The sequence below is a fragment of the Lacerta agilis genome, chromosome 11, assembly GCF_009819535.1.
Source record: "Lacerta agilis isolate rLacAgi1 chromosome 11, rLacAgi1.pri, whole genome shotgun sequence".
Taxonomy (NCBI): domain Eukaryota; kingdom Metazoa; phylum Chordata; class Lepidosauria; order Squamata; family Lacertidae; genus Lacerta; species Lacerta agilis.
This window is the reverse complement of record NC_046322.1, coordinates 46,121,786-46,141,568: the sequence shown is the minus strand read 5'-3', so window position 1 is coordinate 46,141,568 and position 19,783 is coordinate 46,121,786. Positions and strand designations below refer to the sequence as shown.

At 45.8% G+C, this 19,783-nt stretch overlaps 1 protein-coding gene across 5 annotated transcripts in view; it reads right to left on the bottom strand.

The window, feature by feature from the left end:
- The window catches only part of PRDM6 (PR/SET domain 6), a 93,850-nt gene extending 90,085 nt beyond the window's left edge, over positions 1-3,765 (bottom strand). For 2 of the 5 annotated variants that reach the window (XM_033163982.1, XM_033163983.1), the window contains exons 1-2: positions 3,639-3,765; positions 2,445-3,010 (exon numbers count right to left, since the gene is read on the bottom strand). In XM_033163982.1, coding sequence (XP_033019873.1) covers positions 2,445-3,000 — 556 coding nt within the window. In that variant the 5' untranslated portion in view covers positions 3,001-3,010; positions 3,639-3,765. Of the gene's footprint in view, positions 1-2,444; positions 3,093-3,638 lie in introns of those variants that run through there. The other 3 variants (XM_033163979.1, XM_033163981.1, XM_033163980.1) reach the window with 2 other exon arrangements.
- Positions 3,766-19,783: the final 16,018 nt, after the last annotated feature.

Here is a 19,783-nt window from a genome sequence, read left to right as displayed (position 1 = left end):
TGGGAGCATATATTTTTTCTCTCTCTCTCTCTCCGCCCGAGAAAACACGGGCTGCGTCGCCTCTGGAGGCAAACGATGCGCTGAAATGCTCAGGTTTCCCACGGCCCATGATCGGGATCGCGAAACCTTTGCGCTTTGCGACACCGGCGCGAACCGAAAACCCACTTTGCGGTTAAAATGTCACATTTAATGCACATTTAATGTGCAAGGTTCCGGCTGCAATCCTAAACACGCTTGCAACCGGAGAGTGGGGCTCACATCTGGGGAAACATGCATATAGGATTGCGCTGTAAGGCTGCAATCCTATACCCACTAGATCTTGGTAGCACCGTCTATGGTTCCTGGGGCCGAGTAAGCAGGAGGGTGCTGATGCAGGGCTCTGGTCCTATGAATACTTACCTAGGCTTAATCCGCACTGAAACCAGTGGGGCTTACTTCCGAGCAAAAGTGCATAGGATCGGACGGATCCTCGCCAGATTCAAAATACATTGAAGTCAATTCAGTGCCGCTTTTTGCTAAGGAACTGTGTATTTCCTGACATTGTTTCAAGTAAAAAGAACCGCCCGCGTTACCATTAGCACTGGGAAGTTTCCTCAACTCGTTGGAAAAAATATATACAAACTTTCTTTCTAAATTACATTGAAATTGCGTTTTCCCTGCTCCATGCACTGACCAGTGAAACCGGACTATTTATGTTTAAACAGATTTCCATCCCATTTAATTCCAGGTCCAGCAAGGTTTAGAATGCAAGTACTTCTGCTTAATCAAGTTGCTAGCTTTTTTTCCGCCACTCCTTGCAAAGTCTCTGAGCTTGCATCTTTCACCCCAGAGCACATTTACTCCAAATCTCCTCGTTTTGATAGCATTTGTTTTCATACAAACATTGTGAGGATCGGTTGTAAATTCATCCAAGTGCAAATATTGTTTAACCGTAGTTGGCGAAACTACAAAAATACTTTAAAACAAACAAACAAATCCTTATTTCAACAGGGGAAATAGTGTTTAAAAGCTACACATGTGCCATTGACAAGGTTGATTGCTCCTAACTATGCCAATAATAATAATAATACATAATGTTATTTAAGACAGCTGAAAAGATTTTAAGCAATTCCAAAGGCGTACAAGTAAAGGAACATGCTGTCATTGAGAAAAGGGTATTTGGTCAAATCCACACTTCAAAAAAGAAAAGTAACAGGGCAATCCTAGGTGTGTCTACTCAAAAGTAAGCCCTACTCCGTTTAAACTTACACCAGGGTAAGTGTGCATGGGATTGCAGCCTAAATCTCACGAAGGGGGGCTTTTCGACTCCCCGGTTTTGTTTTGTTTTAAGGTCAATGTGGCGGTCTCAGTAATTCTGAAATCCCCCATAGCATATTGGTTTTGACACCCAATTAGGCTTTTGACATTTATACTTTTGAAAACAAACTTCCTATGGAACGAACGTGCCTCGCCTTTGACGCTGCGAAGGCTAACCCAGTGGCGTTGTGCTACTGATATGCACAAGGGCCGAAGGGGGAAGGGTACGGTATTTCTAAAGGGGCCAAAAAAAGCAGATCCCTTATAAAAAGCAAAAAAAAAATGTTGTTTGTTCTCAATGTAGGAAAAACATCTACACATTTTAGCTTTCCATACAATATTTAAATAAAATATATTCATTTTTTTTAAAAAAAACCAAAAACACAGCCCTACTTTCAGTAAAGTTCTAGAAAACATTTGGCACGATGCCGGTCACTCTCCAATCCTGCTATAGCGCAAAGTGCTTCAGACGACCACAACGGCAACGCCCCGTTGTTGGGAGTGGGGCTTATTTCGGAGTATGTGCTCTTGAGAGTTTGGGGGAAGTTACAAAAGTTTCCCAGCAATCATTTGGGGGCATTCTGCAACGAGAAGGCGCCTAAAGGCCGCGTCTTGAAGTGTTTTATTTAGTTCCAAGTAGTAATTCTAGGAGAGTCTGTGTGTGTGTGTTGGATGACCAATTCTGCTTGGGGTGCCCTTAATTTAGGCAGCAATCTCATGCACACAAAATCTCTGGGACTAAGCCCCACTGCAGGGCTTAGTTTTGAGTCAAGGGCTTTATTATTATTATTATTATTATTATTATTATTATTATTATTATTATTATTATTATTATTATTATTATTATGTACCACGCCCATCTTACTGGGTTGTCCCAGACACTCTGGGCGGCTTCCAGCATATATAAAAACATAATAAAACATTGCACATGTTTCCCTATAGGGCTGCCTTCTAAAGGTTATACGGTTACTCGTCTCCTTGAGGTAAACTCCTTCTTCCACAAACTCTCTTGAGTTCAGTGGCTCTCTCACTTTTGAGAGCGGGTTCTTCTTTCTCTCCCCGCCCCCCCTAAACATTTGCACCCCAAACTTTAGCCGAAGTGGCTGTGCCCTGCCGCGCGTCTGGAAGGTTGTGTGGGTAGTACATACGGTTGTTGGGGTCCCCGGTGTGCTGGTTGAGCGGAATGATCTCCATGCGCTGCTGCCCATACAAGTAATAGTCCAACTCCTCGGCGGTGCAGCGAAACCTGGCCGGTGCCCTCTCGCCGCCCTTGGCCACCCCGCTGCCTCCGCCCAGGTCCTTGGTCTGCAGGAGGGCGACAGAGGCTCCCGTCGGGGACTCGGAGCTCTGGATCGGTCCAAAGACGGGGATCTGCGCCACCGGCAGCGCAGTCAAGCTGGCCAGGGAGGCGACGGCGCACGAAGACGGGGCGGACGACGGTGTGGAGGAGGAGGAGGAGGAAGACGACGAAGAAGAGGACAAGGAAGAGGACGAGGACGCCGCAGACGAGAGAGAGGCCGGCAGCGGGCGGAGGCTGTCAGCCTGGGGCTCGACGGCTCTTTCGGGCGCCTGGAGGTGACCCAGCAGCCCGGCGCCGCCTTTGAGCTGCTGGCTGCTGTGCGGGAACAGCTGCTGCCAGTGCTGGAGGTACGCGGGATCCACCTTGAGGAAAGCCGATCCGCCGGGATCGCCGGGCTTCAGCATCTCTGCGAGCCTGGAGGAGAGAAAGGAGGAGAGGGAGAGGGGAGAGAAAGAGCCGTGAGAGGTGCCGCCGGGACTTTGCGCTCCGCAAGGCGTCCGGCGGCGAGTGGCTCAGAGGCTGAAGACGGCCAAGGATGCTACTCCCGACGGACTTCGACCCTCTCAGCAGCCGCTCCGCGAGGGAGAGGAGGAGCATTTGCTGCCCGCCAACGGCTCAGCGTCTGCCGCGATCCTGAGTTTCAGGGGGGGATGGGGAGGAAAGTGACCCCGGGGCACCCAGGTCCCCTCTTGCAAGGGATCTGGCACCCCCACCCCCACCCCATCCCCAAATTGCTCCCAGGCCAGTAACATTCTGGATCGCGTTTGAACTACCCACCTCCTTCCGCCCCCTACCCCACCCCGGACCATCCCATCCCATCCTGCCAAGTTCTGGGGCGAGGGAAGTCCCACGGACTTCCAGGGACCGAAAATCGCAAAGCGAAAGGGGAAACGCGCCGCCAGCAAAACGCGCCAGGCCACTTTTCTCCCCAGCGTCCCGGAGAGAAGTTGGCGCGCGGCGAGGCAACTTAAGCAGAAGGCGCCCGCCAGATCTCTTACCCTGATCCCCCAGCCATCTATCCGCCCACCCGCCTCTGCTTTACCTGGATCTCTTTGTGGGCTACCCGGATCTGAAGGCGTGCAGGGCTCTTCTCTCCCCGAGGAGATCCAGGGTCGTTGAGGGGAAGGAAAGTGGGGGCGGTGGGGGGGGGGGCTGGATAGATGATGTTCCCGAAAAGCTCCGCTTAACCTGCGGGAGAGGCGCCCGATCGGGGTTCGGACGGCGGGGACGTGGGGAGGCTGTCCCGCGTGGAGATCTCCGGCGTCTCCCTCGCTGGCTCTCGCCGCGGCGCTCTACGGCAGGAGCGGCGGGGCTCCGCTGCGCTCGGCTCTCTGGCAGCCTTCGGGCGAGACACGTGGGTTTTACGACAGCACTAAACACAAGCGTGTGAGGGAGGCAGGAGGGAAGGGAGAGGGAGGGGGAAAGAGCGGCGGATCTGAGCGCTGGTTCAACTCGCACCACCCTCCCACCCTCCCCGCCGCGCGCAACCTCGCGTAGGTTTTAAGTTCAGAGCAGCCTGGTTCTGAACAAGGCGAGAACACTGCTGCTGCTTCTTCCGTCGTTTGCCAGACGGCTGGAGGGAAGGGAGGGATCTGCGTTAGGGTCAGGGTTGGGTGGGGTTGGGGGGTCATTGGTAGGCTTCTGGGTTCCGGAAGAGGGTGAAACGTCCCCAGGTGCCAAGTGCTAGGGGTCGCCCCCCCCTAAAATATTTGAGGGGGTGGCCGTGCCCCCCCCCAGTGGATGGCCAGTGTCCATTCAAATGGTGTGCGTGTCTTGTGATCGATTATGTGGGGCGCGACTTACTTGCCCCTCCCTCCGCATTTGATTCAAGTTGGCACCCCGGTGCGTGACTGTTAAAAATGAAAGTCTGCCAAGGCGAGCCCCTTCCCAGAGCCCAGGCTCCATTGAGCAAAACGCTTCGGAGTCGCCCCCCCCTCCCTCCAGACAGATCGGCCTTGCTGGCCTCTGGATGTCACGTCGGCTCAGAGGTATTTCAGTGCTTGGCTTTCGACTCTCTCCCCCCACGCCCCGTCACACCTTTCCCCATCTTCCACCTCCACCCCCCAGGTCTTAGCTGCCGAATAAAACCATTGGCTCATAACTTTCCCCTTGTTGGAAACAGGGAATTAAACTCTGTCCTCTTTCAAAGCCAAACCGCTTTGTAGCCCTTTTTTGCGATTCACAAGCCACTTGGGTCGATGCCAGGAGAACGTGCCGCTTCAAGACCTAAGAAAGCGCTTTGTGGACTCCGTCATTGTGTTGACGTTGCAGGGGGTTGGACTAGATGATCCTTAGGGTCCCTTCCAACTCTGCAATTCTATTATTCTATCCCTTGGCCAAGAGCAGCTCCAAAGGGAAGGTGCTAATCTATTCATCCATTCATCCATTTATCCTGTCTCCAGGATGAAAGTTTTTTTTTACAGAATAACTCATGCAGCGACGTGCTAAGCGTTTGAAGCGCAGTCGCCGGGCCTTTGCTCAAAAGGACACATATACGCCCAGCAGTCAGGAACTGGCGGTCGTGTGCACCGACGAACGCGCTTCTGCCCCCTTAAAGTCTCATTGGCTAAGTTAAACACGATGAGATTTCAGGCGAAGACAACGTTTGAACCAATTTCCTCTACCCCAACCAGCTCGCGCTTGGGTTGTTCATAATTCGGAACATGAGCACACTGCTGCGTGTAGCGTGTAAACCTAACCGGGGGGGGGGTATATATGACAAACTTCCCCTACCCCCAACCAACTTCTGCGGTGCTTCTTTTGCAAGGCGGGTAGATTGCGCGGGGCATTGATCGGCTTTAGCTTGCACAGCCTTTCAAAAAGCGCTTCTGCTCAGACAGAAATGAATGGTTCCGCTTCTACACCCGCTTCCCTGCGCCACACGTGTCCGAGGACGCATGTTCCACGCTCCTCGTTTAGCAATGAATAGCCCACGCAGGCAAGTCTTTGCGGAGCCGTGTCTCTTCCTGCCCCCCCCCCAAACTTCCCGCACTGCTCCATATTCCTTGTTTTTTTTTAGCGAGAGCCTGGGAAACGCCGATGCTGTTTAGTTTTCGTCTGCGTCCAAGGCAAGACACTTTCACACAAATCTGAACAGAACTGCTAGGACAAAAGGCGGCGGCGGGGCAGAGCGAGAGAATGTTTTGACTGGCGTCACTGTGACAAGGTCATTCGTCATTTTTCGGAACAGATTGATAACACCTAAGTTAAAGGCAAACACGCAACCAAAGGGGGGCGGCGGACGGAGGGCGGGAGAAGGATGCGAGAAGGAATCAGCGCCTCTGATTTTCTGAAATTTAAAGTTGGCTGATTGTCAAAGTCCTTTCGCTGCCGTTGATCAATTCGATCGCCTCGAATATTACGAATTTCCACTCCTACTACCCTTCTAAGTCGTCATTTTCTTAAAATAAAAAGTTCCGATCTGTTGCTCTTTTAAGCACGCGGGTGGAGGAAAGGAAGAGGGGACCCACGAAAACAAGTTTTCTAAAACTCTTGAGTGTGAAACGGTCGCTGAAGCTACAAAACCAGGAATAATTCGAAAAGCTCCCGCAAAATGACTGCGTTGATCTAAACCCTGTCGCCGCTTTTCGGCAACGATCCTAGGCATAGTGACTGAAGAAGCAGAATGGGACTTCCTGCCCAGTACTCAGGCGCAAGTTTGAACTCTCAGCAACTTTTCTTTTGCCTGCATTTCCTTGGTAACTGTATCGCTTTTAATCACTTATAATTTAACGCGTTAAGATTGACGGCAGGCCCTTAGGTGGTCTCTAGGTCCGGGTCTAGTTCTCTGATTCCAACTATTGGCCTTCTCCTTCCATAAATATACTTAATTTTTTTATTTTGCTAATAACCCTTCAGATGCGAGAAAAAGAAGCGGGGGGAGGGAGGGGGAAAACAAACCACCAACTAGCAGGATTGCTCATCGCCCTTCCTTGCGCTTAAATGCATTGTCAATAGCTGCATTCGTCTTACAGGCTGTTTGCAGAGAGGCAGTTTGCGAGAACGAATCAAACGGATCCTTTCGGGATGCAATCCGCTCTCCTAGCCGGTGATCAGGGTTCCCTCGGAGATCCTGCACCGTTAAATCCGAATTTTAAACAGGAGTTTATTTCGGATTAGTGGAAATCTACCCTTCGCTCCTCCTCCCAATTTCTTTCAGAATTAAGGCCTCGGACGTTGCGGAACCGACGGCGCTTACTATTATTCGTGTAGTAGGTCTTTCCGCTCTTACTCGTGAAAGTTTGCGGCGGCTTTGGATCTGTCCTGGACCGGCTACGTGTATCCCTTCCAGCACCCCGATGACGTCTCCCGGTTCCCCAGCCAATCTTCCCTACTTTCCCGCTGTCATTCATGTAGCGAGGAACAAGGAGATCGATTCCGCTTTGCCCAGGGGATTGTTTTTTCTCTTTCTTTGCACAGAGAGGTACATAATTCAATCGGCGTGGTGAGCCACGTTTCTTAAAAGTGGGCAAGGAATAGCCATGAAATATAATGGCCCAATCAAATTAAGATCCCCAAGAATTTCCACCCCAAGAATTAGGGAGACAACGTGAAACACACACACACACACACACACACACACACAGCTGTTTAGGATTGTTAGGGTCGGAGCTGAAGCGAGAGTGCCTGGCGGCGCACGCGCATTTTAACAGGAGGCCGGTTCTGCGTTCGGATGCTCAGCGACAGGCACCCTTTCGCTCTGCATCTGCCTCGCCAGATTGTTTTGTGCGCTCTAGCGCGCCTTGTGCCTCGCTTTCCTCTTCTTGATTTCCTTTAAATGCGCCTCTTCTCAGTGCGTGCTATTACTTTCTCGCTAGTTCCTGCGTTTAAAGAGGCAGCAAAAGCTTCTTATATCCTATGAACACCCGCCCACAACACGCACACGAACGCACACACCTGGCCTCTTCGCGCTGTCTTCCTCTTCTGATTTTTTTCACCCCTAAAAGGAAGGAAAAGATTATTATTTATAGGACGAACGCTGGAAAGAAATCAAATCGATCGGTTTCGCGAGCGGTCAAACTTTGATAAAAATCCATCGCCCCCTCCACCGGATCGATAGGCGAATATTTGTTAGGAATCCATTCCCAGAGAAATAAATAAGGAAGGGGAAAGTATTTGTATTACATGCAAAAAGGTGAGACGCGGTGGTGTGTTTTTCTTCATTGATTAATGACCTCTAAAATAAAACAAGCGGGAAGAGGAGCCAGGATCGATAAATTATCTACCCCCAAATCCATCATTTTTCCCCTCCTTGGGAATATTACATACATACCGCCCCCGCCGCCACCAACATCACCCCTTTGCCTCTTACACTTTCTCCTTGTGAAAGAAGGGGGGGATTAACTGGAAGAAGCGAAGACCCTAAATAATATATATTGAATCTGGAAGGGGCGGAGACCCTATCTGATTTCGTTTGACACACAATTAAAAAAAGTTTCCTTTCATATTAATTAATTCTCGCGATCTGAGGAGGAAGACAAATGGTCGGGCGCCTCTGACAGGAGACCGATAAAGGCTCCAGCAGCTTTCCTTTCTTGCCCTGGGCGCCTCTTCATCCCACTTTTAAGGTCAGGAGAGCCGAGCTAATAATTCATTAATAGAGACATTTATTCAGAAGCGATTCACGCCCCACTCCGCGCGCCCCTGCGCAGCGTTGCCGAGAGGTAGTTTTCTTCGACGGAAGGGGCGAGGAGGCGGCTGTTAGGGGAGAGAAACTCTTCGTGCACTCCCAGGACCTGAAGCGAGCGTGTGTGTATGTGGGAAGATGAGACCTCGCCCCCCCCCCACCGATGCCAGGTCCTTCCTTCTCCACATCCCATACAGACGTGACCCAGCTTCAAAGCCAGCCCCGCTTCCTCTCCGGCCGGCCCGGCGCACGTCTAGGATCGCTTGCCTCATTCCTTCGCAGGCACCGTACTTTAAATGGCCACGGAGAGATCGATCTTCCCTTGTCATCAGCTGGTGGGTTAGGAGGACCTGCTAATGTGGCAAGTCCTGATCATAGAATGGAAGGGACCCTGAGGATCTAGTCCAACCCCCTGCAATGCAGGAATATGTAGCTGTCCCATACTGGGAATCCCATATGGGGATCAAACCTGCAACCTTGGCGTTATCAGCCCCACACTGTAGCCAACCAAGCTATCCAGGCATACAAGTCATCTGGTAACAGTGGGGTCACCACCATCAATGAAATAGTGCACAATTCTGCAACAGGAAAAGATTACACAGAGAAAAGGAGGGTAACCCAAAAGATGGATTTAAGGAAAAGAGGGAAATTCTGCTGCTACATGTTCATCCAACTACACACTGCAAAAATCTCCTATTTGACACAACTATTCAGATACAGGAACACCTTTTCCCTTTCCATTCCTTTCTCATTCTTTTAAGGGTGTATCTTGTACCGGTATTGTAAATTAGGATTATGAGAGTGTCCTCCTTAGTCCAAACCAGACTGCCAATCTGCTCCATTCCTTTGTGGAATCTAATTCAAAGGTCAACCTGTAGACTGGCTCCAGTGTTCGAAACTCCCACCATTCTAGGCACATTTTGCGACAGGGAATTTCATCAGCGTGAGAAGTTTCTGAGCTCTGGGCGCAGTACTGCATTTAAGATTTCAGATTAAAACTGCAGAGTAGAAGGAAAGGAGGACCTTTTTCTGCCTCCCCACTTCCAGCTACTCTCTGAAGACTGGAGAAGAGACCCTCTTAAGAATATTAGGGGGGTGGGCAGTGGAAGGACTTGACCATGTGAAAAATGAACATAACATTTTAGCTGCAGTTCATTCATTTTCAGCTTTGTATTCTTGTTATAAAAAAGCGCACCTAGACATTCCATTGTTGCACCCATAACCTCGGTTTAAGGTGCAATTTAGCTCCTAGCTTTTATATCTCAGTTTCTAACACTGACTGATTCACACATGCATATAAATATGTATTGCTTGATTACTGGTCATGTGATGACTGACAGCTGAATGTAGCAGCCTACTCTGTTAAACAGCACTGCATTTGAGGTGTTGATGTCTCCTCATATGAAACTTCCATCAGTGGTGAAACAAATGCAGCTTGTGGTGCTATATCTGTGACAGTCCAGTTATCACTTGATGTTGTCATCAAGGGATGAGCAAGCAGCGTGAGCCTGGCCCTCACCATCTTGATTATCTAAGAGCCACAACACAGTGGAGGCTAGTCCTTTAAGGCTACAGGAGCGCTGTCCCACCAACTTGTCTGCTTTCAAATACATGGCTGCTTATCCAGTGAGGCTTGGACAAATTCAGTTTGTTGTCGTCCCCACCCCATCTTTATTAATATTCTTGCAACACATTACATATATATAGAACATCTCGTAAAATAAATTGAAATTTCAATCATACACATAAAAAAGAGAAAAAAGCATATACTTATCTTTTCTTACGTATTTATAAACCTTAAGCTTCAGCTGTATTTATACTGCTTTTTATGTGATTATTAACCAAAATTATTAACAAAAAATATCATAAGCACTTTGGACTTCCGGTCAATTCCTGTTGTATATTTTTATTGATAGTGATTGTAAAAGGGGACCCCTGACCATTTGGTCCAGTCGCGGACGACTCTGGGGTTGCGGCGCTCATCTCGCTTTATTGGCCGAGGGAGCCGGCGTACAGCTTCTGGGCATGACTAAGCCGCTTCTGGTGAACCAGAGCAGTGCACGGAAACACCATTTACCTTCCCGCTGGAGTGGTACCTATTTATCTACTTGCACTTTGACATGCTTTCGAACTGCTAAGTTGGCAGGATCAGGGACCAAACAACAGGAGCTCACCTCGTTGCAAGGATTCAAACTGCCAACCTTCTGAGCGGCAAGCCCTAGGCTCTGTGGTTTAACCCACAGCGCCACCCGCGTCCCCTTATAGTGAATGTACCTACCATCGTTTCTGTGTTTTTTATATATTCTCTAACACATTCTTACAACAATTTGTACCATTGATCTTATTTCTCGTATATCTCTTTATCCAAGGTCAATCGAATGCTGCCATAGACAAAAAAACACTGGTATATTGGACAAACACAGTTTGTTATTCTCAGGGTTAACAACATTCATAGCAACAGTTGGATTGTCTTTGCAGACTTAAGGGCACAGGGTAACCGAATAAAGTTTCTCATGTGGTAGCAGCAGGCTGGTAATACCAATAACAGAGGCTGTTTTAGGGTAGCGTGACCAGTGGGGTCACACTGGGCACTGCGCTGCAGGGGGCGCAAAAGCACGCAAGAGTGGAGAATGAGAGGCTGGGGTGCGTGCGCGAATTTTTGATAGATGACATCTCTGATTCCAAAGTGTTTGTCATAGCAGTGACTGGTAGGCTAGCTTATTATCTCCCCTACACCCCTGGGTCCAGAGGTGGATTTAGGGGAGTGTGACCAGTTTGCCCATACTAGGTGCCGAGCCAAGAAAGTATTGCAGGGGTGCCACAATGATTTAAAACGTAAGGTGAGAGGCAAGAGGGCACCAAATTTTGGCATTGTACAGGGCACCACTGAAATTTGAAAGCCCAAAGTCCACCACTGCTGGGCCAGATTTGACAGGTGGGCAGGGGCACCCACCTGTTGATCACCTGATATCACAATTACACCAGGTGATGCAAGTGTCACTTCAAAGTACCATGAAAGGCACTTTGCAAGGAGAGGTAAACTTGCCTCTTTTAAACCACACTTTAATCATTCTGCTCTAATTAAAATCTGGTTCCTGTTTGCTAGCTGAGAAGTGTGTTAAATGATCTGTAAAATGCATTTCCAGACACATTTATGGATCCAGTATTCCGTCTCTAGGTCAGGTACATAGCAACAACTGAATTGGGAGGAGAAAGCATGCAGCAGGATTTATTTTCACATATTTGAATACGATTCCTTACAATAATGGCACAAGCTAGCCTCATGGAGCTGCTCTTTTTAATATCAAGTATTTGGTTCCAGTTTTGGAAGCAGTCTTTCATTTTTCTTCCATATCCTTTCTAATGATGCGTGACTGGATAATGGACTCCCGCTAGATTGTCTGCTAATAGAGGGACAGCCGCCCAACTCTTTACATGACTGATGCATAGCCACAAGTCCTTGGAATTAAACATTAGAGAGCATGCAACATTTCTTAAGAAATCTGCAGATATCAGATTTTGCAGAATTCACATTTTGAAGCCAAACAACATCTGTTGAGTGTGCACCTAACTTCAGGGTTCCTCATCCCAACTCAAACCAAAAGGAAAGATTCCACATCAGACCACAGGATTTATATTTCTCATGTCTCAGGTGTAATTCTCACTAAGTGGTACAGTCAAGAAACAGGCTTATCAAGTAAAATACTGTTTGTGAGAACCAGGCAACAGTAGTTTAGCTGCTTCATCCTCTTTGCTTGTACAGTAATAAAGAGGCAATCCAATCTCATACAAACAATCACGAAATGATTGCATTGTGTATCCTCTCAGCATAAATGTGTTACTCCTTGTAACAATGGGTTAGCAAAGCAAGGACTCAAGTTTTGCAAAGAGTTGCAGGATGCCTTGTACAGCCTCTATGCGAAGAGCACCTGTTCACTTGGTACTGGTCTGAATCTGTCAACTGATTCCACAAAGGCCACCAAACAGATGCCAGTCAAGTAATGACTTTCTGCCACTATTGACCTAATACGGATGTGATCCAGTGACCCAAGGGGTGAAAGGTCATGTATCTTATTATCAAGTCCCTTGGCCACCACTTACCAGATTCAAATATCAGTGTTTATCATTACGATAAATTTAATAATCTGACTCATGGATCCCAACAAGGAAAACTATAAGCTTAAATCTAAGTGATGAATACAATTAATATACAGTAAATGTTAAGCCATCTAATCTGATAACCCTGTGATGCTTAGAACAATATATTTGAGGGGTTTTGTTTTTTAAAGACACAGGAAGTTTATCCAATGAGTTTTTGGCAATCAAAATTATTTTGGATTTGACGCACTGACTTTCAATATTTCATTCCAGCTTTCTTCAGTATTTCCCCCCCCCCAAAGTAGAGTTACTCACTATCTATCATCTAAAGAAGATTTATTGGCATAAACAGGGATGCATTGAAAGTCATCTCTGAGAATGAGAGCAAGAGCAAGCTTTAAGTGCTGTGCAAATCAAACATAATGGTAAACTTTGTATCTTTTGGTAAAAATCACCACGTTCTATTAGCTACGTAATAAATAACACTTGGTTGTCATCCACTGGGGTGGTTGATTCGCTCTGCATATCACACAGTATGGTCTGTGTAGACAGAGAAGGCATGTCTTCTGACTGCTATTTGCTTAGCTATTTCCGTTTCATAGCTGGGTGTGGGCAATCTAGTGTCAGGAAGCTGAACACTTATAGGAACTTGAGAGATATTAGGAGACAGGGGGTAATATTGTCTCCCAAATAGTGTGTGGTGCCTCCAACCAATCAGCCTCCAGGTTTCCTGAAAGCAAGGTCAGTATGCAATTTGATAAAGTGGTAAAACAACAAGGAATTTATTTAACTAGGAAAGGAGAAGGAAAGGAAGAAGCAAGAGGAGCATTTCAGATATATGTGGCATTTAAGAAAAGTTTTTAAATGCAACATAATTAGAAGTGGAAAGAATCAAATAGGGTTTTTTTTTGGGGGGGGGTTGCAAGTGACCATTTAGCTGTCTGCTGTGACACAGTATGGGGACAGGAGGAATGCACCTTTGGGCCTCTGTCACTCTCTGGCTATGGAACTGTTGCAGGATGAATGCTCTGCAAGGGCAGAAGGCTACTGCTGTTGCAATCTCTTCCAGTGGCTCTTCTTCTTTCCCTAATACTGTATTCAGTTCTCCTTGTCTGAATTTTCTCACGGATTCTGTCTTCCAGAATCTTCTCGCAAATCTTCATGTGAAAACAACCCCAACAGTAGCAAAAAAGAGAGAAAGATTCTGTTCCAGGCTTCCCTCAGGGGATTGCATTTCAAAATATTGCACTTAAATTAGACAGGGCAAGTAACACGAATGCAACATTTCTCTCTGGAGAGACTCTGGGCTGCAAAATATCCAGGAATATTATGGATGGTTCTGGTACAGTATAATGTCCGGCAAACATTTTAAGCCTGTCCCAGATATTCTGTGTGTGCATGTCAAAAGGATTGCTAGAATCTCTTTAAGCACCAGAGAGGGAGACCATCTGTACATGCTCAGAGAGCACCACCTTTAAAATGAAGGCCAGAGAATATTCAAAAAGCCATGCAAGAGGAATTTTACTGACAGCAGCAGGAGGTATATGGTGTCCCTCTGTTAAGTACATCTTGAAGAATTTGGAAAAGATTACTGGGTACTTAAAAAAAATAAGGTTGACTGTTTGAGTTCAAACGAGCAGAGCAGTTTGGGGGGTGTTTATCTATTAATATTCTTTGTGGAGACTGGATTCTGTCATGTTATAGTTCTTGATTCTGTGACAGTGCATCAAATATTGTTTTAATTCTGAAATGGCTGGTTTTATGTGATAAGGGAGCAGCCAGTTACAGGAAATTGATGACTGCTGTAACTAGGGCATCTCCTTCAATGATAAAATAATAGAACCAATCTTTTATATATTGTTCCACATTCATAATTGTATTTCCCCCCCTTCTGAAACCACTTGCTGGTCTGGAAAGGAGACGTATCAGAGGAAGCTGATGTCAGGAAGGAAAAGTAACAGAACTTTGTGGGAGGAATATTCAGTGCTTTATCTGGAAAAAGTAGATTAATTCCTTCCCTCTGTCCAGACCTATCTGGATTACTAGAAAATCTATCTAACTGACAAGAAGGTGTAACTTGTGCCCTAATGGCTTGGAAGGGGCCCTCACCTGCTTGACCTGGCTGGGCTGCAATTCACAGCCCTCCTGGTCAGGAGCATCCCAGATCCTGATATTTTAAGGTGCAAACCTAAGACCTAGGAGCAGGCCCCGGTGATGTAATGGGTGGGCTCTGGTGATGTCATTAAACATGACACATTAGGCATTAACCACAGTACAGCACCTGAAAGGAATAACAGAGAACCTTGCACTTTTTCTTAAACACACTTCTGCCCGTCTATCATTTCAATTCTTCCCCATATCCAAAATTATTCCTTATGCCCATACCTAGGGTTTACAACTGGATTATTTTAGTGCAGAACAGGTGGGTACCTGGAAGTAAAAGGGAAAAAATGCTAGTATGGGATTGGGAACTGGCAACCTTCGCCAACCTAGTGCCCTCCAGATTTTTTTGACTATAACACTCATCAGTCTTGGAGTTGTTGTCCACAGCATCTAGGCTGGCAAAGACTGATCCAATATCTTTGTTCAGTTAGCACTGCACGCTCCCACTGTCACTCCAAGAGCTAATTGCTGTGTAATTGTCTCTCCTTTTTCCTGCACGATACACTTTATTATAGTTCTCTCTTGACTAACAGCACATATATTGATGCCTGGTTTTGATCCTATCCAATGACTGCCAAAGCAACATATTGCTGATCCTGCCCAGTATTCATGAAGACAATAAAAAATAAAACCCTGCCTTCTTAATAGGTTAATGAAGCATATATTTTCCTCTTTTTGTCGTTAACTGGGAATCACAAGAGAACTGTAGACTTAAAAAGCACGTATCAGACAGTTTAACACAAGCACCGTGAAATCATTTTAATAGAGACTTAAGTCATGCCTGGGGACTAGTGTAATTCCCTAAAATAGCAATTTAATAGAAGGGAAATGGCTCCTTAGTTGAAACAAAATGGCCTAAAGAAATGACAGAATCACCATTACTTTTTTTCCTGCAGCTTTCCCCCATAGTATAATTGCCCACAAAAGAGGAATAGCAACCACACTCTGATAACACATTTTGTTTTATTTTGATTCACAGAAGGGAAAAAGTATTTCACCATTCTCTAGGTTTACTGGCCTGGTGAAAATGTGTTGAATTTGGTCATCTGGCTCAGTTTCTGTGGAAACCATGAGGGACAGTAGTTGAATTTATAAATAATGGCCAGCAAGATGTTCCTAAATATGTAGTTCAAAGAATCAGGACTCTATAAGGGCTTATTCACACAAAATGTGTTCATCACCTGGTAGCTCACTACTCATTGACACAAACCTGAATGTATGAACTGCTTCCACTGCAAAGTATTGAGTTGAAGTACGGTAGGCAATCCAAAACCCCTCCTTCTGGTTTGATTCATCTATGATGGCTGTTTCACATGTTTGTAGTCTTCAAAAGACAAAAATGGATGTGTGAACCAGGGCTCTAAATTCAGTGAAAACTATCTTCAAATAAATATTTATTTGATTCCAACATTTATATGCCACCATTCTGAGACATAATCAAAATCTAGGATATAAAAAAAGCCCAACAATACAACACATTAAACAAATAGCAGTAAAAAGCACATTGTATAAAAGATGACAACAGATAAAGCAATTTTAAAAGTGGGCAAAGAGGGGATCAGACATGCCCGTCTTAAGGGCATAATCCTTGCAAAGATGCCACAACTGAAAAGGCCCCCCTCTCTCTTGTTCTTAGTTGCACTTCAAATGAGCAAGTTAATTGCAGGCTCTGGAGTTAAAGGGAACTTGGCCAGAACTAATTGCACTGAGAATTTACAGCTAGCTGCTTAGTCCTCTTGGTATCCATTGAGTTCGCTTGCTTAATTTCAGTAACATCTTATGTAAGGCGATTGAGAGTGGTGAGAGATGGTGTGAGATAGAGGTATGAGTTGGCCACTGTAAGAACAGGATGCTGAACTAAATGGGCCATTGGCCTGATATAGCAGTCTCTTCTGATGTTCACTGTTGCTTGTAGCATATACATGCACTCATTTCTCTTTCTGTCCCATAACAATTCCTGAACAAACAGGTTTTCCACGTTCTTGCAGCACTTGAAAGAAAAGCCAACTGTTCAACCAGAGCTTATGGCATGGCAAAAGAAATCACAGTGCGTGCACTATGAACAATGTAGGCTCTATTGGACCACCTTAATTCTTTGGGAAATGGTGTGTCTCCAAATTTAGAGACACACATCTCGTTATGCAGCTCTCTAGTGGCAATCCATTTTTTAAAAAGGTTACGACAATATATCAGGTGTAAAGTGTTTCACTGACATAACTGACTTGCATTGAGGGAGAAGGCCAAAATACTTGTACAAAACAATTCTATGCATGTTTACTTCAGTGTTAAGCCCCTGGGACTTTGGCTGTGCACACATTCTCATTTAATTTGCATTCAGTGCACTCCCACCATTGGTTTGGGAAGAGGTGTGCACACAATGTTAGCTATAATCCCTATCTATCCTGTATCTAACCTGCAGGTTCTCATGAAATACGGTGGCTGTGTACACATTAATGGCTTAAAACCCAGCAAGGGTATTCTTTTTCTCAATTTGGATTGATGCTGGTTTGGGGAAAACCATATCAAAACACAATATATCCCAAGCAAAAACAGGATAGATGGATTGAGTGTATACTGCTTCCGAAACCAGCAATGGGAATGTACTGGATGCAGAGTGTCTACCTAGTTTTGATGTGTTTTCCCCAAACCAGTTTCAATCCAAGTTGAGAAAAAGAATGATGTGTGTTTTAAGCCACTAATGTGTACACAGCCTTTGTCACATGTTCACATGTTCACTGGGGGTTAATCCCACTATTGGACATAGTGGGACTTAGAGTTCTGAGTATAGGTATAGGTTTCTAGGGACGCGGGTTACACTGTGGTCTAAACCACTGAGCCTCTTGGGCTTGCCAATCGGAAGGTCACCGGTTCAAATCCATAAGATGGGGTGAGCTTCTGTTGCTCTGTCCCAGCTTTTGCCAACCTAGTAGTTCGAAATCATACCAGTGCAAGTAGATAAATAGGTACTGCTGTGGTGGGAAGGTATTTGGTGTTTTTGTGCACTCTGACTTCCATCACGGTGTCCTGTTGCACCAGAAACGGTTTAGTAATGCTGGGCACATGACCCGGAAAGCTGTCTGTGGACAAATGCCAGCTTCCTCAGCCTGAAAAGCAAGATGAGCACTGCACACCATTGTCACCTTTGACTGGAGTTAGCTGTCCAGGGATCCTTTACCTTTTACCTTATATGCTTGCCACCTCTTCCCATTTCTGTACTCTCATGGCAATCCTGATACTTCAATACTATATTGAAATAAGTGCTGTCAGCTATGCACTGTTGCCAAATACAGGTTTATCTTTGCTTGGTAAAGCCACAGATTGTGATGTTCTGCTGTCAAAGCAGTTGCTGCCCCCAATCCTGCACACATTTGCTTGTGTGAAGCAGTGGATGCATTAAAGAAAAAAGAAAAAAGGGAGAATCAAATACTGAAACACAAGTGCCGCCAAGAACAAAAACATCAATTCAGCAAACTCTAAAACAATAAAACCATCCATACAGACTCTAAAAAACAGCAAAACCATTTCATCAGATATAAAATTGATCTTCCATAAATGACTAGGTTGCACCTCAAGGAAAGCCTTCCTAAATAAAATGTCTTCAGTAGGCACCTAAACATCATTGTGCTAGGCACCTGTCCGATTTCAGCTGGTGATTTATTGCAGATAACTGGAGCTGCAACACTAAAAGTCTGGTTTCTAGTGCAGGCTAAGTGCACCTCTGGGGCATATGGTACTCTCAGCCGTGCTCAATCTGAGAAGAGCAGTTGCTGGGCAGGGATATAGTATACAAGGTGGTCCCTTAGATATCCTGGTTCCAAGTCATTTAAGGCTTCAAATACTAAAAGCAGGGCCTTGAAATGTGCCGTTGGCAGCCAATTCAGTTCCTTCAGCAGGGGTGTTATATGTTGTGATGGGCTACCCCAGTCAACAATCTCACTACTGCATTCTGCACCAGTTGCACCTTCCAGGTTAAGCCCAAAGGAAGCCATAAATAGAGCACTTTGCAGTAATCCAATCTTGAGGTTATCCACATCAAAAATATCGTGGCTGAGCTATTTTGGTCCAGGAATGGCTGTAGTTGTCTTACCAACTGAAGCTGGTAAGAGGGACTAATAGACACCAAGACTACCTGTGCCTCAAGCAGGGCTGCCAACTCCTGGGGGCTGAGCCCTTTTGGTCCCCCAATATTTGTTGAGGGGCCGGGCCCCCCATGTCCCAAAAGACCAGGGGGAAGAAGAAGAGGCCAAACGCAGAGCCGAGTGCCAGGTCCTTCTCCTCCTCCTGCTGCTGCAGAGGGGGGTCAAAGCAGTCCCCACTTTTGGAGGTGGCAGCAGCAGGAGGTACCACCAGGAAAGCTCTGTGAGCCTCAGCCCCTTCATGCACCTGTCTGGAAAAAACATGAATTATTAGTTTAATATCCCACAAAACAGTGGTGCATCGCTGCCGTTTGTGAGAGTAACCATGCTGGAGCGGACCACTTTTAACAAAACAATTGCTGAAAGTGTAGCCTTCACCAATGGTGCCCTCCAGCTACTTTCAACTATACACTGATAATCTGGGAAGCCCCATAGACAGCCTTTCCAGATGTTCATCGGTCAGAGAAATGTAGCCACAACCACTATAGAAATTCTATGAGAAGCGGGATTTTAAATTAATTCACCTATCAGTTTGCTTGTGGGAGGGGATCTATTAAAATCCATTGTTTTGTACTTTTCCTCCACAATTGTGGCTGTTTAACATTATCTATCACTAAAATGTGGTTAATGTATAGGAAAATTGCTCTGCTAAAAGTTCCGTTTGCAGCAACTCCTTTTTCCATCTCAGATTTCTGTTTTCTTGTTGTTTTATTATATGTTCCAAGATATTTTGGTGCTTACAAGTAAGAAAACATTCAAAAACCAATGTTTTAGATTAGGATTAATAATACACATCTGCTTTGCTTCCTTTCCCCCCCTAAAACCACAGAATCATGTCAATTAGCTCAATAATGTTTTAAAGGGCAGTCGCATTAAATTCAGACTGGAAAATATGGCACTGCAGTTAAATTTATCTGCCTTGATGCAGATAATGCCAGCATAATGTCATCTTTGGAAAGTTGTGCATCTATCATAAACTTAATAATATACCTATGTACTTCTGAAATGGTGTCACAAGGACTGGGTTATTAGTGAACTGGTACTGCTCCAGAATAAATGATTTTGTAGCCTAAAAGCTTAAAAGGAGAAAATATTTGAACAATATGTACTTATAAAGATGCACAACTTGAATATCACAAACATTATTGGGTGTCTGAAGCACTG